This window comes from Patagioenas fasciata, chromosome 19 (genome assembly GCF_037038585.1).
Source record: "Patagioenas fasciata isolate bPatFas1 chromosome 19, bPatFas1.hap1, whole genome shotgun sequence".
NCBI classification, from domain to species: Eukaryota; Metazoa; Chordata; class Aves; order Columbiformes; family Columbidae; genus Patagioenas; species Patagioenas fasciata.
This window is the reverse complement of record NC_092538.1, coordinates 10,674,007-10,694,787: the sequence shown is the minus strand read 5'-3', so window position 1 is coordinate 10,694,787 and position 20,781 is coordinate 10,674,007. Positions and strand designations below refer to the sequence as shown.

Sequence of the window (20,781 nt, the reverse complement as noted above, 5' to 3'; positions counted from 1 at the left end):
TAATGCTTAATGGAATGAGAAAGCTCTTCAGTGTCTGCCTAGAAAACTACTGCTATTTGTACTTTTACTCCATATATTCAAAATGAGAGATGTGGGAAATGTGAAGGGTAGTAATACTTGTAAAGGCTCTTAGCCCTTCTTAGTGACCATACATGTGATTTTGATAATGTAAAGTATTAACCTGGAGAATTTGGAGCTTGATTCATCGATGACAGCCTTTATCTGCTGCACAGAAATCCAATTTTAGTAATGCAAATTGGGTCAAAACTGTTCTTTTGGCAACCAAAAGTCTGTTTAATCACTACAAGTCAAGCTATACTGACAATGAAGCTGCTTATAATGAACAAGCTTATACAGCTCTGCGTTTTCCACCAATTTACCAGCAGGTTTAGTTTCCAAAGAGATCTGTCATTCCGAAACACAAGGCAGCCTTTTAACAAAACCTCATCCATGAATACAAATGCAGTAAAATATTCCAACTTGATGTGGATAAGCACAGTTTCTGGCCATGATGTTAATACAAATCTACAAAGCAGAACCGCAACGCCTTTTATTTTTAAGGCAAGATTGAAGACACAATTTCCCACATGCCACTTAAATGCATCTGTTGTTTCCATAAAAATACCTTATTTAGAATAAAGGATTCTGCCCACCAGTGCCTCAATATGACAAAGGAAACTCCTGATTTCAGGCAACGCTAATTTTTTAAATATTCTGAAATATGTATGTAGGAAGATACAATGGGGAAAAGCACTATCACCAAAACACCTCGTAATACAGGCTCAGTACATTGTGATAGCCAGCTTTTATTTTTTACAAATACAAATTTAATAAACAGAAAATTTATGTGTCTCCTGGATTCCTTTATCTGCTTTGAGATCAAACCTTATTTTCAATCTGACTATTCCAGTGAAATACAGATTGCCCTGACAGCTGTTTGCTAACAGACATGCATCAAAATCCATGATTTGGATTCACCATAGTATTTTTAAACTAAAATCTACCCAAATGATTCTTATTGTGTAATTGCTTTTAGTATTCCCCGGAGAACTTTGTAACTCATTAATTGTTGGCTTTCTTTGGGAGGAAAGCAGGGTCCACGTTCTGTCACGTACGCGTAGGGAAAGCGAAGCACCCACAGTCCGTCAGATGGAAGGGTTATTTCTTGCTTCTCAGGGTAAAATACAGGACAAGGTGGTGGCCCTGGTTGAACCTGAGAACAAAAGGTAGTATGAGGAGATAATCAAACATCATTAGAATAAAAAAAAACCCCAAACTTAACAGCAAATTAAATCCAAGGAAGCCTATGAAGCTTTTCCTCCAGATAGCTTACCCGCTTCAGCACAGCCACTATTGAGACATCCATACATTTCCAGCTTCATCACAGTGACGATGCTGAATTTAAGGCTACATATCAGCTCCTACCACAGAGATCCACAGCACAAACACGAGACTCCCGGGCAGCTGTAAACGCTGCGTTAACAGTGGATTTCAATACTCTAGCACGGGTATCCCTGAGCTGTAACCTCACTCTAAACCGATCTAGATTTGGAAGGGTTGTAAATGGAGCTTTTTCTCCATTTTTTAATAACACTTGAAAATGGGAAAAAAAAAATTCTCAAATTAAAAAAAAAAAAAAAAAAACCACCTTTTCACCTCCTAAATACAAAGGGTAACAAATAATAATTAATCTCAGCAACGAGTCACTGTTTTTCCCTATGACATTAAAAATGATGAATTCATTCTTACGCAGTCATTACTCATCTTTTAAAGAAGAAGCAATTATTACTGTATGGAATGATATGAATTCATTCTTGATAAGATATTTTTTAAAACTTAATTTATATAAAGTATAAAGCTGGTAAAAGCCAATCTGGAAATTTTAAAAAACCCAGCTGTTTATAAAAGAGATACTTTTGGCGACTGCTGCCTTAGAGAACTTGATGGAAATTGTTTGAGTTGGAAAGTGGTTTTCGTAGCATCCCTCTGCCACCCTTCGCCCATCACCCTTGTGCTTTCCAGCCCTGCAATTAATCCTGCGACGACCGACCCTGCCTCTGCAGTGACCAGGTTCCCTCTCCCGTTTCTTACCTGGGGCGTCAATGTGATCTGCAGCGGAGCATCAGGAACCACCACGAAGAGCCTCATGAACTGAGCGTAATGTGGCTTGAGTCCCCGTCCCTGAGTCGAGGACAGGATGTACAGCGGCATGTCAGAGTTCAGGGCTTTGATGGCGGATTCCTTCGGCCCCCCTCCCATCACTTTCATCACTTTGTCAGGCCCTGAACACATGAACCTCCGACCGCGTGCGTCTTCATATTCAAATCCTACGAAAGCTCGAGCTATGTCATCTCTCCGTCTTCCTCTTCCCATCACAACCGCGCTTCTTTTGCCGGGAACGGCCTTGTTGGGTGCAGGCCAGGAACTGGTATCCAAGTCTCCTTCATCTTCGGTTCTTGTCCTGATGACAATGTCCCAAGGCATTAAATAGTTTGTTCCCGGGATAAAGCCTTGCTGATCTAAACCTGTGTGGAAGTTGTAAGCCTTAGCAGGCCCCAGCTTAACCAGTGACCAACTGGAGAATTTGGGCAAAAGGCCTTTGGGGCAATTAGAATGGAGCATCCCAGGGAGGTACTCGACAGTGGACGCCTGGCGATCTACCAGGCTTGGCCTTTTCTCACTTTTGGAGTCTCCGCTCTGCCCGTGACTTTCTGCATTGTCCCCTCCACCCTGGGCATCCGGCGGGTAGGTGCCCAAGCTGCCCGTGGACTGGCCCAGGCTGAGGGCCAAGCTCAGGCCTGTGCTCTCTCCCTGGGTCTGAGGTTCTTTTTCTTTGAGTTTCTCGATCTCGCCTTCCGGAGGAGCGGGCGATGACTCGTCCCGCGCAGGTGCCGGATCAGGCGTGCTTGGCTGAAATATGGGAAAGTTGATGTGCTCCAGTTTCCCACAGCATTTTTCTTCCAGCAGCTATGAGAAAGACAACGGTTAACTTTCATCTTGCATCTCTGAAATGAGATAGTTTAGAATCATCACATTGAGCAGCTACAATTAAGATTCAAGAGGTTCGAGAACCAAAGCAGCGATGGGAGTGCAGCCCACAGACACGATGGATTTTAAATCCACATGAACCAACACACTTGAAGTGTGGATGATCCACATGCACGCACTGGAATTGCCCACACTGGTCAGCCCATCGTGCAAACTACGTGTTCCCAGAAACACCTTCCCCAAGCAATGTTTACAACTTGCTAAGGTCAAGAAGAAACTTACTTCTAGTCACTTCAGAATACAGGCCTGTTGATGAAGCAAAAGCACTGCTTGAAGCAAAAATAGAGATGTAACAGTTACCTGGTAAAAGTCATAATTAGCTGCTTTGATATCAAAGGGATCATCCCGAGGAGCTTGTTTCCTTCCACAGTTGCAGGCACCAGTGGAACGAGCCCGGCTGTTGTGGTACAGAACTGGGGGATTTCTGTCTGCTTCCGGCTTTTCCCCTAAAAGCAAAAGCAATCCAACCCTAAATAAATTGCTCACCACTGCCAGAAACTCTTTAATTCCCTTCATCCGCTGCTTCCTCCTTGCTCTATATGCAAAATTATTTGCCAGCAATGCCAGTTTATCAAGCAACTCCCTCCCTTTCCGACTTTCAGTACAAAGTTCCAGGCGTAGGTTATACCACTAAACTGAATCTTATTTGTTTTTACAATCTCTTCCTAAAAGGCAGAATAGTTCTTCTGCCTGCTATTAAAAAAAAACAAAAAGGGGGGGACAACACCACTTATACTTCCTAGAGAACTTCTATTCTCTTACACATCTCTTGTTAGAAGGACTCCAGTGTAATGTCTCTAATTAGCAAGATGGAATCAGCTACAACTAAAAGTTACTACTAAAAGCGGACTTGCTCCTAACATCAACATCAATGAAACCTGCACAACAGCTCTGCTACAATTAATCCCACTGTACAAAGACGAAGCTTTAAAGCTGCCAAAGTTTCATCTTCCATAAACACGCAAGAGTCTGTATTCTCAGCCTAAAACGAGCCGTTTTAAAGCAGATAGAAAATTAAACCATGAAACCAAATAACCAGCGAGCTTCTTTACCTGCTTTTGGGAGCAGATGGAACTTGTGCACGCAGTGCTGGTCGGTTAAACTTCGCTCTTCGCACAGCTGGTGCCCGTTGCTCCAGAACTTGTAGCAGTCCTCGTTCAGCTGCATGGCGTACTTGTGGAAGGCCGGTCCGCGGGCGTGCTGGCTGTACACACGCAAGGCCTGCGCCAACTGGTTCTTATGGACGGTCATGGTGTAATTGTGGGGCAGGTTGGACTGATAGGCGCTGTGGGCCATGGGAAGAGCTTTCTGGCAACGGTTTTCTGAGAACTTGGTGTCAATATCTAAATAGCTTTCCAAGACTTTGATGCTGCTCATGATTTTTGAGCTCAGTTCCCCAGTGGGAGAGTTGGGGTCATCATCTTTGCCGTCAATGGTTACTTCGTACAGTTTTAAAGCTGTGGCCACCCACTTCTGGTAGGTCGGGAGCTCGAAGTGAGAGGGTTGCGGGTTCCTCCCCACGCTGTCATCGAAGCCCTTCTTGCTGAGCACCAACTCCACGTGCTGCCACAAGAACTCCTTGAGGGTGCAGTCCACAAGCTGCCCAGAGGAGCTGGAGCTGCTGCTGCTGCTCTCCGCATGGAAGGACAGCTGCTGCCGGCCGTGCCGCATCATCTGATACCTCCTGGGTCCCGAGAGCGTGGGGGCCAGCAGCGAGTCAGTCTCCCTCATGGTGCAGTTGTTCCTGAGTTGCTCGAGAAGCATGGCCACCGGATCATCTCCATCCTGGGCCACGATGTACACAAAGGCCTGGTTGGCGGGCACGGTGAACAGGCAGTTGATGCTCTGGTTGGTCAGCACCCTGCTCTTGCGGAAGATGCGGTAGATCTGATCCTCCAGAGCGTGCTGCAGCCTCCTCTTGGGAGAGTGCTTCTTGGGGGGCGGCTTCTCCAGGTGACCGCAGGGGTCCTGGCCCCTGCTTGGGACGGGATCCAACTTCAGTGCCCCGTTGAGCTGGAAGAGAAAGAGGAGGCGTGGAGGGCAGGGCCTGCAGTTGAGCTTCCACTCCTTGCCGACCGGGCAGTCTTTGATGGCGGCTTTCAGGGAGGGCAGGACCTTCTGCCGCAGCCCGTCCAGCGCCCTGAAGACGCGGTCGTAGGTGATGTCGAAGGAGCAGGTGGGGTGCACCAGCAGCAGGATGTGGCAGACGGAGAAGAGGTAGAGGAGGCTCAGGCAGTGCAGCTTCTCCTGGTGCTTCCAGAACTCGTGAGCCTCGGCGTGCGGCAGCGGCCCCGGCCCCCCGGGCCGGTTCTCCCTGCTCTCCGCCTTGGCCAGGTCCCCGCAGGCCCGCAGCAGCTGCGATGTGTCACAGATGGACGTGAGCACCAGGTACAGCACCCGGTTCTCCTGGCTGTAATAGGCCTCCAGGTGGTTGTAGTCCTTGCTAGCCAGGTCAAACTCCTCCCCCGGGTCGCCATCCGCCAGCTCGGGGTCCTCCTCCTCCGGGAAGAGCGGGAAGACCTGCCGGTCGCACACGGTGCTCACCAGGGCCTCCTTCTCCGAGCACAGCTGCAGCGCCGTCTTCCCGAAGATCCCCACCACGCACACCTCCTCATCGCCGCCTCCTCCCGCCTCGGCGGCGGCCGTGGCGCTCAGCAGCAGCTCCCGCAGCCCCATGGGCCCCACCGCAGCCCCTCCGGGCGGCGCCGCCGGGAACGGCATGGCCGGGCCGGGCCGGGCCGCGCTCTGCCGGCGCACGGAAGCGGCGGCGCCCCCGCGCATGCGCCGTGCGGCCGCCGGGGCAGCCAAGCGGGAGCAGGGATGCGATCGTGCCCGGGGCCGCGGGTTCGAGCCCAGCCGGTGCCAGGTGGGAGCGGGGATGCGATCGTGTTTGGGACCATGGGTTCGAGCCCAGACGGTGCCAGGTGGGACCAGGGGCTGCTCAGACACAGCCGGAGGGAGTAGGGCTGCAAGGGACAGCTGTGACACCACGCTGCGATGAGCCAGCAGCGATGCCACGGTGTAACGGCTGAGTATTGGACAGCACAGCATCAACTGCAGGAATCCTGTGGCCAGGGTGCCGGGATTCCCCCAAAATCAGTGCAGGACGGGAGGGCACCACCCTGACAGACCTCACCAGGATGGCGGGTCATGGCTCTGCCAACTCACATCCAGCGTCATCTCTCTGGAAAAAGGCTCCAGCGGTTGGAGAAAACGGGTCCCTGTCACCCCGTCCTCCGCTGCAGCTGAACTTGACCCTGAGGGAGCCGTTTGGGTCCTCAGCTTCGAGCTGGGCAGTGCGATGTGACACCAGCACGAAGCAATGACACATGGCAATCGCTTCTTACGTTCTTACCCACATCACTGAGTTGCTGTGGAAACTCATAGCCTCTCACTTCAATAATGTTAGGGTGCGAAACCGCTTATTTCTTTGAATCTGTGTAATTACCATCAGGATCTTTCTTATTAAAAAAGGATAAAACAGAACAGAATTTCAGTAAATACATATTTATACCGAATTTCAGCAAATACATATTTATACTACAAGCAGCACCAGTGCTGGGAACAAAATAGTCCCCGCTTCAGCAGCAGCCAGGTAGCAAATACTTCAGAAAGTTCATGGGTTTTTTGCCATTAACAGATAAGATGCAACCAGATTGAGACGCATTAAATAGATGGTGCCTTTAAAAAGCAGAAATCTGCTAAAGGGTTTTCATAATATCCCGTTCTCATATGCACTAATTAAACATATATATGCCTGAGTGAGATAAAAATGGGATTCAAGCGGCTTCTTGACCACGAGTGAAAAATACATTGTTCCATAAACCTACTTTTGTTCATCAAAGCTGTTTGCGGTGCTGAACCGGGCGGGCGAGGGGCTCCTCGGGTGAGCCATCTGTGAAAATAAGATAGGGGTCAGATCCTGGAAGATGAACTTAGTACTAATTATGACTGAGCTAAAATATAGCGTAGTTCTTAACTGACAACATAAAAGGAAACCGACACAGCAAATCCTTAAAATAAAAGCCATTAGTAACCATCGGATTTTGTGAGGCACTAGAAGTCCCATCGAAAAAGCAGCTTTTCTTCTTACTATTGTCAAACCGCCTGCTGCAAGCCAGGCAACGGCATTTCCATTCTGCAGTTCCCTTACCATTAAAATGGGAATCACTAAAACAAGTGCCCTTATTTATGGGCACTTTTGGGTAAGGATTACGGAGAGACTGTAAAGCGTAATACCTGCAAATGGCATTGCACCATAGGGAAAAAGATCAGGATGAAATACCATGGATTTTAAAGCCAGGTTATCATTCCAAAAAGAGAAACACCACGACTTGCCTGAAATTTGCGCCGCAGTGCCTGTGTCATTATTGGTGTCAACCCAGAGCCACATTCAATGTTTTCTTTGCTGTTGAGCGGAGTGCCACCAGGACTCCTGAGAAGATTGCAAACATGGGGAACTACAGTTAGTTCTCTGCTTCTTCTAGGAAAAGAAAACAAGAGTATAGAAAGGAACTTACCTCTGTATATTGACTTTCTTCAGATGTTTTCGAAGATCTAACTGATTTTTAGGAGGGGTACTGACAAAACAGAACAAAACAAAATTGTTGCAATGTTTTCCACTGTGTAAGCAATGCTAATCATCGCTTTAAACAGAAAACATAATAACAGAGAAAGGGAGAACATATCTTACATTAAGGAGTTTGTAACGTGAGCTGATGGCTTGGATTTAGGCCTCAGAGTAACACTCTGTAAATCTGAGACTGTAATTAACGCCCTGCGCGTCTTCACCGGTGATTCTGCCTAAAGTCAGAAAAGAAGTGTTACCACAAATAAACTTTTAATATTTATAGTCCAAAAGATTTCTGTGGTTTATGGCTTTTATGCTTTTTTGAATGTGCCTTGGATAAAAAATAGATTTATTAAAAACCCCTAGACTTTTGCAAACAAGATTTCAGGTGGCCAGAAGAAAGCCCACCATCTATTGATAACACACAGACATGAAGCTACATGAGAGCTACATGAGAGCTACACGCCCTTAATGTGAAATGAGAACTGTCCCGCACACCCGACAAGACGGGAATTAATCACTGAATTTCTTCACTTCAGATGCCCAGGTGCAGAATTAGGATTACTTAAGGTCATCACTGGGTTTTTGGAAGAGAAGAATTAATTTAGTGAAAAATGTTTAGCGGGGCTAAGTGTTGCAGGAAGTACACGGGTTCCAGGGTGGCGTTTGCCTCGATGCATCATCATCCATGTATCCACCCATCCTCCAGTTTACCTTGTCCGTTCTCAGGTTGCTGCCCGTCTTCTTCAGTTTTACATTCAGGAGATCTTTGAGAGTGATCTGCATCGGCCCCTCTTTTTTCGGTGCTGGGGCCTGAAAACAAAAATGAGGATCAGCAGGTGATGGAGCATTCACAAAGACGCACCCTCCTGATGAAACCAGGTCCAAAAAACTCAGACACAAATGAAGAAATAGAGGAACCTCCTTGGTGCCTACCAGAGGTGCTTTGGAGCCGTTGCCCCGTTTGAAGAGGAGAGGAGCTGGGGGCAGTTTTGGTGGGGGCAGTGGTGGTGGAGGCGGAGGAGGTGGCGGGGGCGCACATACAGGTGGGGGTGCACATACAGGCTGCTGCTGCGGCGCAGAAGGCACGGAGGTTGGTGATGGGCCCATCGGTGTTTGTACAGGAGCACCCAGAACAGGTTTATTACACTTTTGACAAAGGGAATTTTCTGAAGACAAGGCTGCAATTCCATTTGTCTGAAAGCAAAACAAATAAGGAAGAGAATATTAAATCTACTGGCAAAGGTAGAGAGAATTTCAGAGAACAGAGGTTCTGACTTCAGTTGATCCAGAGAGACATAAAAAGCCTTTTACAAGACTGACCAGCAAACCAGTTCAATCAAACCATGAAGTAATCACAGCTTATCCAAAATGCTGAATGCCAAGAAGTGACACAATGCCCCATGAGAAGCTCTAAAGATTTCAGTTCACCTGCACTGACCACAGTTTCTTACGTGCTTACACAAGCAAACATTCCCCTGCCCCGCTGGGACTGAGACTCACCTGGAGTGTCCCTTGTAGTCTGGAAAATTCAGTTTCCAACTTTTCCAGCTGCTCTCTGAACGTATTCAGCTCCCTTAAGTAGATTTGTGACGGAAATATGGTGTCTTTAACCACCTTAAAACTCTAAGCATAAAAATAAACCAGATAAGCATTTTCACCACCCAGTTATGTTTCCAGAGACAGGGCTACGATTACTATTGAAAGTTCTACCACAAAGTCTTCACCTTGCAGTCAACAGTGAAGATACACAATGTGAAGGTACAGAATTCCAACACACAGTTCCTTGGGTGACCTTCTCCAAAAACACTTTAACTGTATCTAGGAATTCTAAAGTATAATTCACATTTGACCCGAAAAGCTCCCACAATCACTTTGCTATTAAAGAAAAACTGCACCCTGCGTCATTGCAAATCCTCCTGATATTTCAATAAAAAACCCTACAATTGCACATATGGATTTAATGTCCACAGTTGCCTTCACACTCTTCTCATATTTATTCCTTCAACAGCAAACATAAAACATACTTTAGATGTTTCAATAGACATAACTAAATCTATAGCTTATTTCTCAAGTCTGATTGTATATCCTGCTCTGAGCACTAAGAACAAACTCAAATGTTGGCGAAAAACAGAGAAGTAGAAAAGTTACCTGTGCAACCGTGTTCTGGCACCAACAGTATAACAACGATGCTGTTGTCGTAAAGGGTTTTACCACATTTTTGACACTGGGCAAGGCCAATGACCAGAGCGAGGACAGATGGCTTGGGACAGATGATGCGTTAGGAGGAAGATCACCTGCTGACCTGGGACAGAACATTTCCGAATGAGGCCATAATTATATTTACCATTTCAGCCTAACTGTCTAATGTTATTTACCATTTCAGCCTAACGTTAACTGTCACCAACCATCTGGAAATCACAGGTACCAACAGCAGCAGGTGACAACAGTGCAAACACGAGCACAGAGATCAGGAAAGACCGAGATACGCTTTGATAAAGGGGGAAGAAAAAAATTATATTTGCAATACGTTTTTGTCCAAATTGCTTTTCTTACACATTAGAGTTAATGATAGAGTACCAGAAGATATACAAGATAAAATAATTAGTCCGTGCCAGGATGTGGATGGGCTCCGAGCACCACCCCACTACCTCAGTTCCATGAACTATCAGGACCCAAAAATGGGGTTAAAAGGAAAATTCAAACTGAGCGTCTTACCAAGGAGAAGGACAAACTGATTCCTGGGGCTTTGCAGCTTCTATTTTTTTTTCAAGCACAAATTTTGCTCTGGCTCTCTGTTTTCGTCGGCGTTTCTTATACTTTGCCATTACTGTTAAAAACCACAAATTTAAAATTAACGTACGCGAATATACCCGCCCTCGCGTGAGGACAGAGCTATTGTCACATAGGGGAGAACGTGGGCTGCATCTCAACAACCCATCACAAGTTATTCGCAGTTGTCTTGGTACCAGCATTACACACAACTGATAAAAAATAGATGCTTAACTTCCTGTGAGCCGCCGGGTTGTATTTGTACAGGAGAGGAGTGAACGGTGTAAAAAGTACCATTGCAGATGGGCTTTTATTGACAGCTTTTCTTTATCCTGAAGCCACAAACGCTGCATTTTGGGAAAGTTACACTCGTGGGGAACCGAGGCAAGAGACACGAAGAAAGCACAGGAAGGGCCCTGGGCTCCCCCGACCGGAGGCTCAAGCGTTACCTCAACCACCGCCCCCCAACCCCGCGCACCCGCACCGAGGAGCGGCCGGTTCCTCACACGGCTGGGGCGGGGGGACCCGGCGGGGGTGTCCCGGGGGACCGGGGACCCGGAGCCTCCTCCCCATCCACCCTCCCCCCCAACCCCGCTCACCTCCCGCCCGGCGCCGCCGATTCAAACCGCTCCCCGCGCCGCGCGCAGCCAATGGGAGCGCCGCTCTCTGCCGTCCCGGCCGCCGCCCGTGCTACCCGCGCGCTGATTGGCCGTTGGATTGGCGCTGCTCCGCCCCGCCCCCGGGCTCGCTGAAGAGATCCGGCCCGCCATTGGGTGAGAGGTTTTTCAGCCCCGCCCAGCAGCTGCGGGACATGGGAAAAGGCCAATGGTGTTGAAAGGCGGGAGAGCACCGACGCACCGGAGGGAACCGGAGGAGGTGACCGGCGCTCCCCCGCCCCGCCGGAGAGGGAGCGCAGCTCAACCGCCGCTCCTCTTCCCGCCAATTGCGGCGCTGCCCTTCCTACTCCAGCCAATCACCGCTAGATTCCACTCTGGACCAATGGCGGCTCGCGGCGCTCCCCCACTCAGCCAATCACTGATTGCTGCTGTTCTACCAACCAATGGTCTCCCCCCTACCTCGGAAAGGGTTTACATTCTTCTCGACCCAATGGCGAACGCGCTGTGTCAGCGGCCAGCCAATGGGAAACGAGCAGCGAGTGACAGCTGCCCAATGGGGGCCGCCGACTCTCCCATCCTGCGGAGCGGGGGGTGGGTATCTCCCCGCCGCCGCCTGAGGAATGTCAACTATTCAACATGGAGACGGCGGTTACCAAGCTCGAGACCATGGTGAGTCCGGGCGCCGCGGGCGGCGGCCGCGCTGAGGGGCGGCCGGGCCGGGGTCCGGCGGCGGGAGCGCCTCGGAGGGCACGGGGCTGCCGCCTGAGGGAGGGAAAGGAGGGCGCGGGCGCGGCTGGGGAAGCGAGGGGAGAGCGGCCGCCTTCCCCCAGCGCCCCCAGCCGCGCCCGCGCCCCATCCGGGCCCTGAGCGGAGCCCGCGCAGCCCAGGACGGGGCGACCGCCGCCCGCCCGTCGGGTCAGGCGAGTTCGGCCGGGCCGGTCCATTCTGCTCCCCCCCACCCCCCCGGAGGGGCGGGGCTTGCTGGTGCCGCTCCATTCACCCCCTCAGCGCGGGGGCAGGGCCCGGCCATTTCCCTCTCACCTGGGGGGGGAGAACGGGGCGGGTTCCGCGCGGTCCCGGGCGCGTTTACCGCCCTCCATGGCGGCGGAAGCGGGGCCGTTGAGGGCGCGGCCGGACCGGACCGGTCCTTTTCATTTCCCCGTTGCCGTGGGGGGGACGGTGGTTGAGCAGAGCGCACCCGGACTAGTCCATTTTCTCTCAGCAGGGGGTGAGGGTGGAGCTCTCACCTGGGCTGGCCCATTTTCCCCGCGGGGGTGTGCGGGGAGGAGAGGCCGGTTGGGCTGTTTCATTCGCGCCGGCAGCGCGGGGGGGTGGAGGTGGCGGGATGGATCCAGTGGATCCACTGCCGGGTGAGCTGGGGGTGCTTCGTTCACTGCCGTTTAATCAACTTCTGTCGCCGCATTTTCAGCACGGTGGACCTAAATTTTCTTCGAGTGGTGTCTGTCCAGTGCCCTTTTTATGTTGTACTACTGGTGATCATGCACAAAAAGCAGTGCAATGTTAAAAGGGCATTGGCCAGCAATGCTATCGACGTTATTATTCTTCTTCTTCTAGTCAAAAGTTGCTATTTTATGTCTAAGAGCAAACGCGATTTCCAAAACAACTGTAAAATGGGATTACGATTGGTGCTAATTTAGTTTTTTGCGCTCGTCTTCTAGTTCTTGCCAAGAAGTGTTGACTGGTCTTTGAATGACAAATCCGTCAGCTCTGTGCTTTTCCTTAGTGAAAAATCCCCTGCAAAGCGGAAAGATCAGTGTGTATCATCCTGATTTCCTACCGTGTGTTGTAGGGAAACGTGACGGGATGGAGCTGACTCGGGTTGTTGTTCTGTGTGCGTTAGCGATCATCTCTCTCCATTATGAATAATTATAATGTCTTGTAATTTGTGAGTTCTTGTATGTGTATTAGGACTTGTTGAACATTAACCTGAGCCAGTTCTCCATAATCCACAGAAACCACTATCTGACTCAACTTATTTTCCAATACATATTTTGAGTGTATTGATTACCCGCGCAGAATTCTTGCTGCTAACGAACGCTCTGACTTTATTGCACTACTGTACTTCCCAGCTAGCAGTGCAATAGTATTGTCAAAGCATCCGAAAGCAGAAACCCAGCCATGGTCGCTTGGCCCAGTTTCAAACACTTTAAGTCCGTGAGTAAATTATAAATTTACGCTCTACAAACTGCATTTTCTGTGGGATTGTTGTACGATACTCACCATACAAATGGACCTAACCTGTTACACTAAGGTGAGATTTTTGCGGGTGTATGTTTCATGAAATACAGCAAGAAATAAATATTTATAAAACAAAGGAAAAATGGATGGTAATGGAGGAATATACAGCAGTGCTTATTAATGTGCTTTGAATAGATAAGTATTGAGTTTCACATTCAATTTTTAATGTCTCGAATCACAATAGTAATATGGTATTAGCAGCTTATTGTCATTGTGTAAATCTCAAATTATCAATATTGAATACTGACCACAGGTGACATCCAAACATTCCTGAAATTTATCACTTTAGCTACTTATTTCAATCCTTAACAAAGTTGTAATGATTACTTCAGGGTTAATCTCAATACAAATAGTGAAAACCACACTTAGGAGCATTTTTAATTTGCTTTCATCATAGTCTCTTTTGCGACTGTAAAATCCCAAACCATTACGGGAAGAGATTCGTGGGGTTTTTGTGAACTGAAAAACTGCCTTTCTTTACAGCAGAAGTCCTTAATAGATATTAAAATTGCAGACTAAAACTAATTAAGTAATAATGCTATCAGCAGAGTGTTTTACAAGGCAATTAGACAGTTCTCTGGTGGCTTATTTATCCCAAGGAAAGAAACGTGATGTCATCAATTGAGTTATCTATTTGGCAGGCTGGTTTATTGGGGAATAATAAAACGTATTCTGGGTATTATAACCATCTGAGAGAATGCATTCCTAACATAATTAATAATAAAATCTCTGATATGCTTGGATCCCAAACACTTATTCATTATCTCTGCTGTGTAAATAACTGAGTGTTGCCAAACTTCTAATGTTTGAAAAGCAACTAAGCAAGGGAAAGCTCTAAAAAATGATGAAAAATATGTTAATATCTCAGAAGATAAAGTCAAACATCTCCTGCATTTAGTGAAGATCAGCTTAAAAAATATGCGTGTTCTTTTCTATTGGTATATAACTTATCTCTTTGCTGCACTGCTTAAAAACTTGAGAGTTTTGGCATTGCAAGGCATGTAATACAGGAAAAGATGGAAATGTTATTATGGATTTTGGGGAGCTGCACAAAAAAGGTACTAACGGCAAGATGCAAAGAGAACGATTTGGTAAATATGCTAAATTTGCAAGTGTGTGTGTAATTCTTACACGTGAGAGGAAAATGGTTATATGAAGTCTGAAAGTTTATTGCTATGTTTCAGGCTGAGGTTTGTCAGCACAATTGGCAAACAGCAGCTAATGGGCCAGATCGGAGGAATACAAACTTGGTTTTATAGAACATGAACCTTTAAAACAGAGGTTTCTGCTTCCCTGAAATACGGGAAAAGCGAATGATTGGGGGTTGGCTGCAGATTTTGTTTTTTAATATACTGTGGCTGATCTTAAATATTTTAGTTCCAGAAGGCAGAATCTGATCTGGATTATATTCAACACAGACTGGAATTTGAAATAATGAAAAGTCTTCCTGATAATCCAGCAGAAGAGGTATTTTCAGATTAATCAATTTTATTGCATTTTGCATGAAGTTGGTAATAAATGGGTATTTTTCTTTAAAACTAAAATGTATGTGCCTGTTCTTTTATCTCGTTAGGTTTTTATTATAAAGTATTTCTTGCCTCATAGATCAGCATAACTGGCTGAGTTTGAATTCAGTGCAGCAACCAGGGGGAAGGTTCTCCTTCCCCTCTATTCTGCCCTGGGGAGACCACAGCTGGAATATTGTGTCCAGTTGTGGCCCCTCAGTTCCAGAAGGACAGGGAACTGCTGGAGAGAGTCCAGCGCAGGGCAACAAAGATGCTGAAGGGAGTGGAGCATCTCCCGTGTGAGGAAAGGCTGAGGGAGCTGGGGCTCTGGAGCTGGAGAAGGGGAGGCTGATGGGGGACCTCATTAATGATTACAGATCTATAAAGGGTGAGTGTCAGGAGGATGGAGCCAGGCTCTTCTCGGTGACAACCAATGATAGGACAAGGGGTAATGGGTTCAAACTGGAACACAAGAGGTTCCACTTAAATTTGAGAAGAAACTTCTTCTCGCTAAGGGTGGCAGAGCCTGGCCCAGGCTGCCCAGGGAGGTTGTGGAGTCTCCTTCTCTGCAGACATTCAAACCCGCCTGGACACCTTCCTGTGGAACCTCAGCTGGGTGTTCCTGCTCCATGGGGGATTGCACTGGATGAGCTTTCCAGGTCCCTTCCAATCCCTGACATTCTGGGATTCCGTGAACCAACAAAACTTCCTTGATTTCTTGGGATAGTGCAATTTTCCCAGGTTTTGCTTTGACAGATAAGTAGTTGTGTTAACACCCAAATTCATGAGACAGATTCCAATCTGAGCTAAAATGCATCCTTGCTACAATATAAACTTGATAATAAGCAATAACTAAATTCAGATTTGGGAGAGAGATGAGAGGAAGATGAAAATAATAAATGGCAGCATGTAAAGGATTTTATAAATAAGTCCCCTTCTCCATGTATAATGTGACATACAGTGGAAAAATAATCTTTTTCCTTCAAAGTCCCTAACCTCTCCAACTCAGAAAAGCCATTAAAATTCACCAACACTATAAATTCATCCTCCTGTTTTTGTTGTGGAACCACAGACTTGTGCTGTTTTATTAACACTATCTATCATTTTTGCTTATGAAAAATTAAACGTATAGATGAAACAAATGCTCACAGCCACACTTTTCATTGTAAAGTGTCATGTTATATTATAGTGTCTCTAATGCCTGCGCTTTTAACTGGTATGTGGCCACATCAATTTTCTCTTCTTAAATGAAATGGACTTTTAATTTCTACATAGGAGAATCCAGTTGCTCTCTTGGAAAAGCTCTCGGTGGTGAAATCTCGTTATAAAACGCTATGTATGCAGCTGGAAAAAGTTTCCGCGGAGCAGAGAGAATCCATGAAGGGCATCCGCGCTGCTCTCGAGAACACAATGAAGATGGTCCAGGCCTTACAGCAACATACTGACCTCGAGGTAGTAGTTTAATTTTAATCACTCAGGTCTTACCCTGTAAATGAACACGCATTTGTGTAAACTTTAGGTAGATGTGGAACTGGAAACTGTTTTATGTGCAGACTCTTAGAAGTTAAGACCATTTACCTGAAGAAATATTTTCAAGATTGGAGAAATAAGTTTTTCTCAGTATCATAATAGGGCAACAAAGATGATGGAGTGGAGCATCTCCCTTATGAGGAAGGGCTGAGGGAGCTGGGGCTCTGGAGCTGGAGGAGACTGAGGGGTGACCTCATTAATGTTTACAGATGTATAAAGGGTGAGTGTCAGGAGGATGGAGCCAGGCTCTTCTCAGTAATAACCAGTGATAGGACAAGGGGCAATGGGTTCAAACTGGAACACAAAAGATTCCACTTAAATTTGAGAAGAAACTTCTCGCTAAGGGTGGCAGAGCCTGGCCCAGGCTGCCCAGGGAGGCTGTGGAGTCTCCTTCTGTGCAGACATTCAAACCCGCCTGGACACCTTCCTGTGGAACCTCAGCTGGGTGTTCCTGCTCCATGGGGGGATTGCACTGGATGAGCTTTCAGGGTCCATTCCAATCCCTGACATTCTGGGATTCTTAAAAATCCAACAAACAACACAGTTTTGTAAGTGGTTTTCAGATACTGCTTCATTACAGTTTTGAAGAGGCTGTGAAAGCATTAATTTTGTCCTTTTACAAATAAGATGATTTAAAAGCTAATTGATAGTCTAGTGGCAGATACAGAACTGGTGGGACTAAACCACATTCCCAGATCTGAGCTCTCACTAATGTTCTAATGACAGCGACCCAAGATCGTGTTTTATCTGTCGGCAGCTCCAGCCAAGTTCCTGTTAAGTTTTTACAGATAAAATGTTCTGTAAAATGATTTAAAAGACAGTAGTTACATGTCACAGAAAGGAAAAATACTTTCTCTCTCTGTGTTCCAAGGATATGCTGCCAAGAATAATTTCATATTTGGATTTGGCTAAAGTGGAATACTTGTCTCTTGAGTTATATTTAGACTATTTAGATAAAGATTTTCTTCTCCTTTGAGTATTTCCTAAACCAAAGATGGATTAAACTGTTACAGCGAAATTAAATCATTATGTGAAATACTTCTTTTTATTTAGTTTATCTTATTTTCATTGAGTCATTTATAGTATTGATGTTAAAGGATTATTATGGTTGGATCTTTTTAGAAATACTGACCTTGTAAATTTGCTTTTATTTGAAGGAAAGTAAGAGTCTACTATTAGTTTCCATGAGAAAAGGGCTGCACAAACATTGAGTTCTTCTGTAAATATCATCACCCTAGGAGCTGGAAGTATCAGTTACCTGTTTGCCTTTTTTCCTAGCGCTTCCCTCTGTCGGAAGAAGAGCAGGCTGCGGCACAGCAGTTAACCTGCCAAACTGCTAAAGAAATGGAATCGCCAGCGGAAGAGGTAATTAGGCCACAGAGTGTCAGGATTCCAGAAACCGTTAATCCTGAGCAGCTCCGCTGACGTCTGAAGGGCTGTTTTTGTCACTTAGGACTTCTCAAATGCCCGGAATTCTTCAGAAATGGGACTGAAGTTTCTCCCAAACTTGTCATGTTTATTGTATACTAATTAATCCTAACAAATCCTGACATTCTCTTGTGTTTATTTTTAGGCATTTTGTTCAGGATCTACAATTCCTGGCTTATCTGAAGGTAAGTGCTGAAAGAATAGTCTTCCCACTGTTTGTTTTTGTTGGGTTTTTTTTGGTAAAAAACAACTGCCCTGCACCTAGTAAGTAACCTTTGTGACTAGCGTCAGTCTCTCCTCCGACTTCCATCTCTAGTATTGAACTCTTAACGGTTCTGTGATATTTAAAACTATCAAGTCACTCTCTAGAATTCAGGGAGTAATTAATTAAACTATTATCCTTTTGGAAAAAGGCAGATATTGTAAATAACATCACCTGACAAATAGGGGCTGTTTTACCTCAGTACAACAGGGGCAAATCTCACAGTAAGCAGGAACAGGCTGCGACCTGGCTATGGTTTCTGAGCTCTGTCACTTTAAATAATCGAGCCTCTGATGCACAGTATATTCAGGATTTTCACTCCCAAGCACTAGTAACCTCTGCATTTATGTGAAGAATTTAGACTTACTATAAGCAAGTGAGCTCTTAGTTATATTCCACAGATAGTTCCCATGTCTCTGGGAGTTTTTCTTCTTTTGGTGGGATCGAAGTGGATACCATTGTGTTTATGGACTGGAAGAAATGGTGTACTAGTCTTCCCACAGAAATAGGTCTTGTTTAATCCATTTATCCTACTTAGAGAAAGGAATTTTCCTAGTTCTTAAAAAAAAAGGAAAAAAAAAGAAGTAACTGACCCAATTTATTAATCCACACCAGATCTCAAATGAAATATCTGCAGATGCAGTGATAGTTTGGAAGGGGTATCTTCCTCCTCGCCTTCCTCCTGCTGGAAAATCTTCCTTTAGACTCATGTAGGGGGTTTCTTAAGAGTAATGAAAATACTTTCTATCTTTGGCCTTATTTCTGAAGAAACAAATATCTTCTGTCTCATTTCGTAGAATCGCTATTCAAACCACTGACTGAGGAAATACTTTTGACTGTACCAAGGAGTGTCAGAAGTACCGTTAAATTAGCAGACTTGAACAATTTCTACAGGGAGTTATTTAACCACTTTGTTGTAAATAAGAACAGGTAAGACAAATCCGCTCATTAATAAGATTCTATAAGCTGCAAAGAAATTCAGCCTTTTCAAATTAAAACCAGGTAGTTAACCATTTGCTGCTATAACTTCTTAATTTGATTTTGCTCACCTACACCATTCGTAGTTACATACGTACTCCAAAGTTTTAGGGCATCATGCAACCCCCCCCAAAATTAATTAGTATAGAAATGGCTTGTATGATTTGCTGATTTTCAAAACTGAATGTCAGTTCTTCTGAAACAGATTTTTTCATGTTGGTTTTGCCCTAAAGCTGGATTAGCAAATGATGGTTCTCAATTTGAAGTGGCACAGAATAGTTGATGAAAACCTGAATAAGCATGAGAATTATGGGGCAGTCACAAAAATAATTCATTAAACAGTATGTGCTTTTTAGCCTTTTTCTGCCAGACCTGACCGATGTTTGATAGCCTGTTTTGCTAAGTAGTTTGCTTTTGTCTTACAGAGCACCATTGAGTATTTTGCAGATGAACAAGATGAATATGAAAGCCACGGACTCAAGAATACAAATCTTGAAAGAACTTGCTATTGTGGAACTTGACAAGCAAGGAAATGTTAAATTAATTGTGTAAACAAAAGCTCAAGTCCATTCTCATTTGACAGACAAGCGTCTTAGTCATAGGTCCTGGATTATTAACAAGCAAGTTATTTCTCTGGTGTTTTGGAGTTCTAAGTCCACTGTTGGAAAGCTGTTAGTGGTTTTGTGTCCAAATTCTATTTATAATACTTAAAACTGGAAAGTTAAAAAGCTTTGAGATTGGTATTTTATCTTGGATAATTACAGAACTACAGTCAATGCCCTTTTTCTTGGTTTTTTTTTTGTTTCTTTAAAGAGTACTGTTAGCCCTGTGACACTTCGATATTCTTGCTTACATTCCTGAGTGGGTTTTTAAGACCAATACCCCAAACAACTTAATTGTACTTACATTCCTGAATAAATGATGAAAGCTAAGGCCATAGATTTATTACGCTTTTATGTGACTCCTGAACCTGGGCCTTGACCCTTTGCATTTGCCTTTGATGTGAACCATCTTGGGTTTATTTCACAGCTCAGTAAAATTGCAGACTCGCAAAATAGCTGAGGTTGGAAGGGACCTCTGGAGATTGTCCCTCCCAACCGCCCCAACTCAGAGCAGGGCATCCCATCAACTCCAGGGATAAAGAATTCACAACCTCTGTTGCAATGTTTGGTCAAGCATAGTAAAAAAGGGATTTTTTAGAAATGTTTAATGTTTTTATGTTTATTTTGGCCCAGTTTGAGAGATATCTGAAGTTTATTAAGTTCCTACAGTTTTTTATGAAAAGTGATGGCTGTCAAAGGAGAGGAATTTAAATTAGTGCCCTCAGGCTGGGAAATGCTCATTTCTGAACAGCATCAATGAACTCATTGGTCTGTTTAGAGTTTGTTGGGAATACAGGTTGTGTATTGCAGAAGAAAGGGGAGAAAAGGAGAGGGATAACTCAATTTTATGTCTGCTGCTGAGGGGGCCCTTTTACCTACAAGGTAATCACAAACGGATTTAATATTCAGACTTAATCGAATCAATCACTTTCAATACCAGACTCACCCCTTACTCTACCTTCAGCAGAGTGAAAGATTTAATTTATCAATGAAACCTGCCTAAAACAATTACAGGTACCTGTTAGTGGGCCAACAACTGCACATACGGTTGTGCTGTGTAATTCAAGTGCAGCCCTGCGGACAGTGGCCTTGTGAGCTGTGGAAATCCAGCCCTGCGGCTGCATTTTGTTCAGCGCTGTCTCGCTGGCACTCACCCTGAAATCTGTCATGGGCACCGAGGAACCGAGCGCACAGCTGGGGCTCCAGAGAG

The 20,781-nt window shown here is 45.6% G+C and overlaps 3 protein-coding genes across 4 annotated transcripts; 1 reads left to right on the top strand and 2 right to left on the bottom strand.

The window, feature by feature from the left end:
- Positions 1 to 526: 526 nt before the first annotated feature.
- On the bottom strand, positions 527 to 6,149 carry SMG8 (SMG8 nonsense mediated mRNA decay factor). The gene is made up of 4 exons (XM_065852912.2): positions 4,101 to 6,149; positions 3,349 to 3,494; positions 2,092 to 2,967; positions 527 to 1,213 (listed from the first exon to the last, which is right to left on the bottom strand). Exons 1-4 carry the CDS (start codon positions 6,097 to 6,099, stop codon positions 1,016 to 1,018), a joined length of 3,219 nt encoding a protein of 1,072 aa, XP_065708984.2. The 5' UTR covers positions 6,100 to 6,149; the 3' UTR covers positions 527 to 1,015.
- Positions 6,150 to 6,539: 390 nt separating this feature from the next.
- On the bottom strand, positions 6,540 to 12,216 carry PRR11 (proline rich 11). The gene is made up of 11 exons (XM_065853278.2): positions 12,049 to 12,216; positions 10,990 to 11,192; positions 10,337 to 10,448; positions 9,770 to 9,923; positions 9,122 to 9,244; positions 8,555 to 8,815; positions 8,333 to 8,431; positions 7,742 to 7,851; positions 7,569 to 7,628; positions 7,387 to 7,483; positions 6,540 to 6,943 (listed from the first exon to the last, which is right to left on the bottom strand). The coding sequence occupies exons 3-11, from the start codon at positions 10,444 to 10,446 to the stop codon at positions 6,875 to 6,877; spliced, it is 1,083 nt and encodes a 360-aa protein (XP_065709350.1). The 5' UTR covers positions 10,447 to 10,448; positions 10,990 to 11,192; positions 12,049 to 12,216; the 3' UTR covers positions 6,540 to 6,874.
- On the top strand, positions 11,571 to 19,901 carry SKA2 (spindle and kinetochore associated complex subunit 2). Of its 2 annotated transcripts, XM_065853280.2 has the most exons (7): positions 11,571 to 11,676; positions 14,644 to 14,733; positions 16,047 to 16,223; positions 17,580 to 17,666; positions 17,875 to 17,914; positions 18,789 to 18,921; positions 19,395 to 19,901. In XM_065853280.2, exons 1-7 carry the CDS (start codon positions 11,644 to 11,646, stop codon positions 19,519 to 19,521), a joined length of 687 nt encoding a protein of 228 aa, XP_065709352.1. In that variant the 5' UTR covers positions 11,571 to 11,643; the 3' UTR covers positions 19,522 to 19,901. The 2 variants fall into 2 exon arrangements, with proteins under 2 accessions (XP_065709352.1, XP_071673184.1); XM_071817083.1 differs by lacking the exon at positions 14,644 to 14,733 and having other exon boundaries at positions 11,602 to 11,676.
- The last annotated feature ends 880 nt before the right edge of the window (positions 19,902 to 20,781 follow it).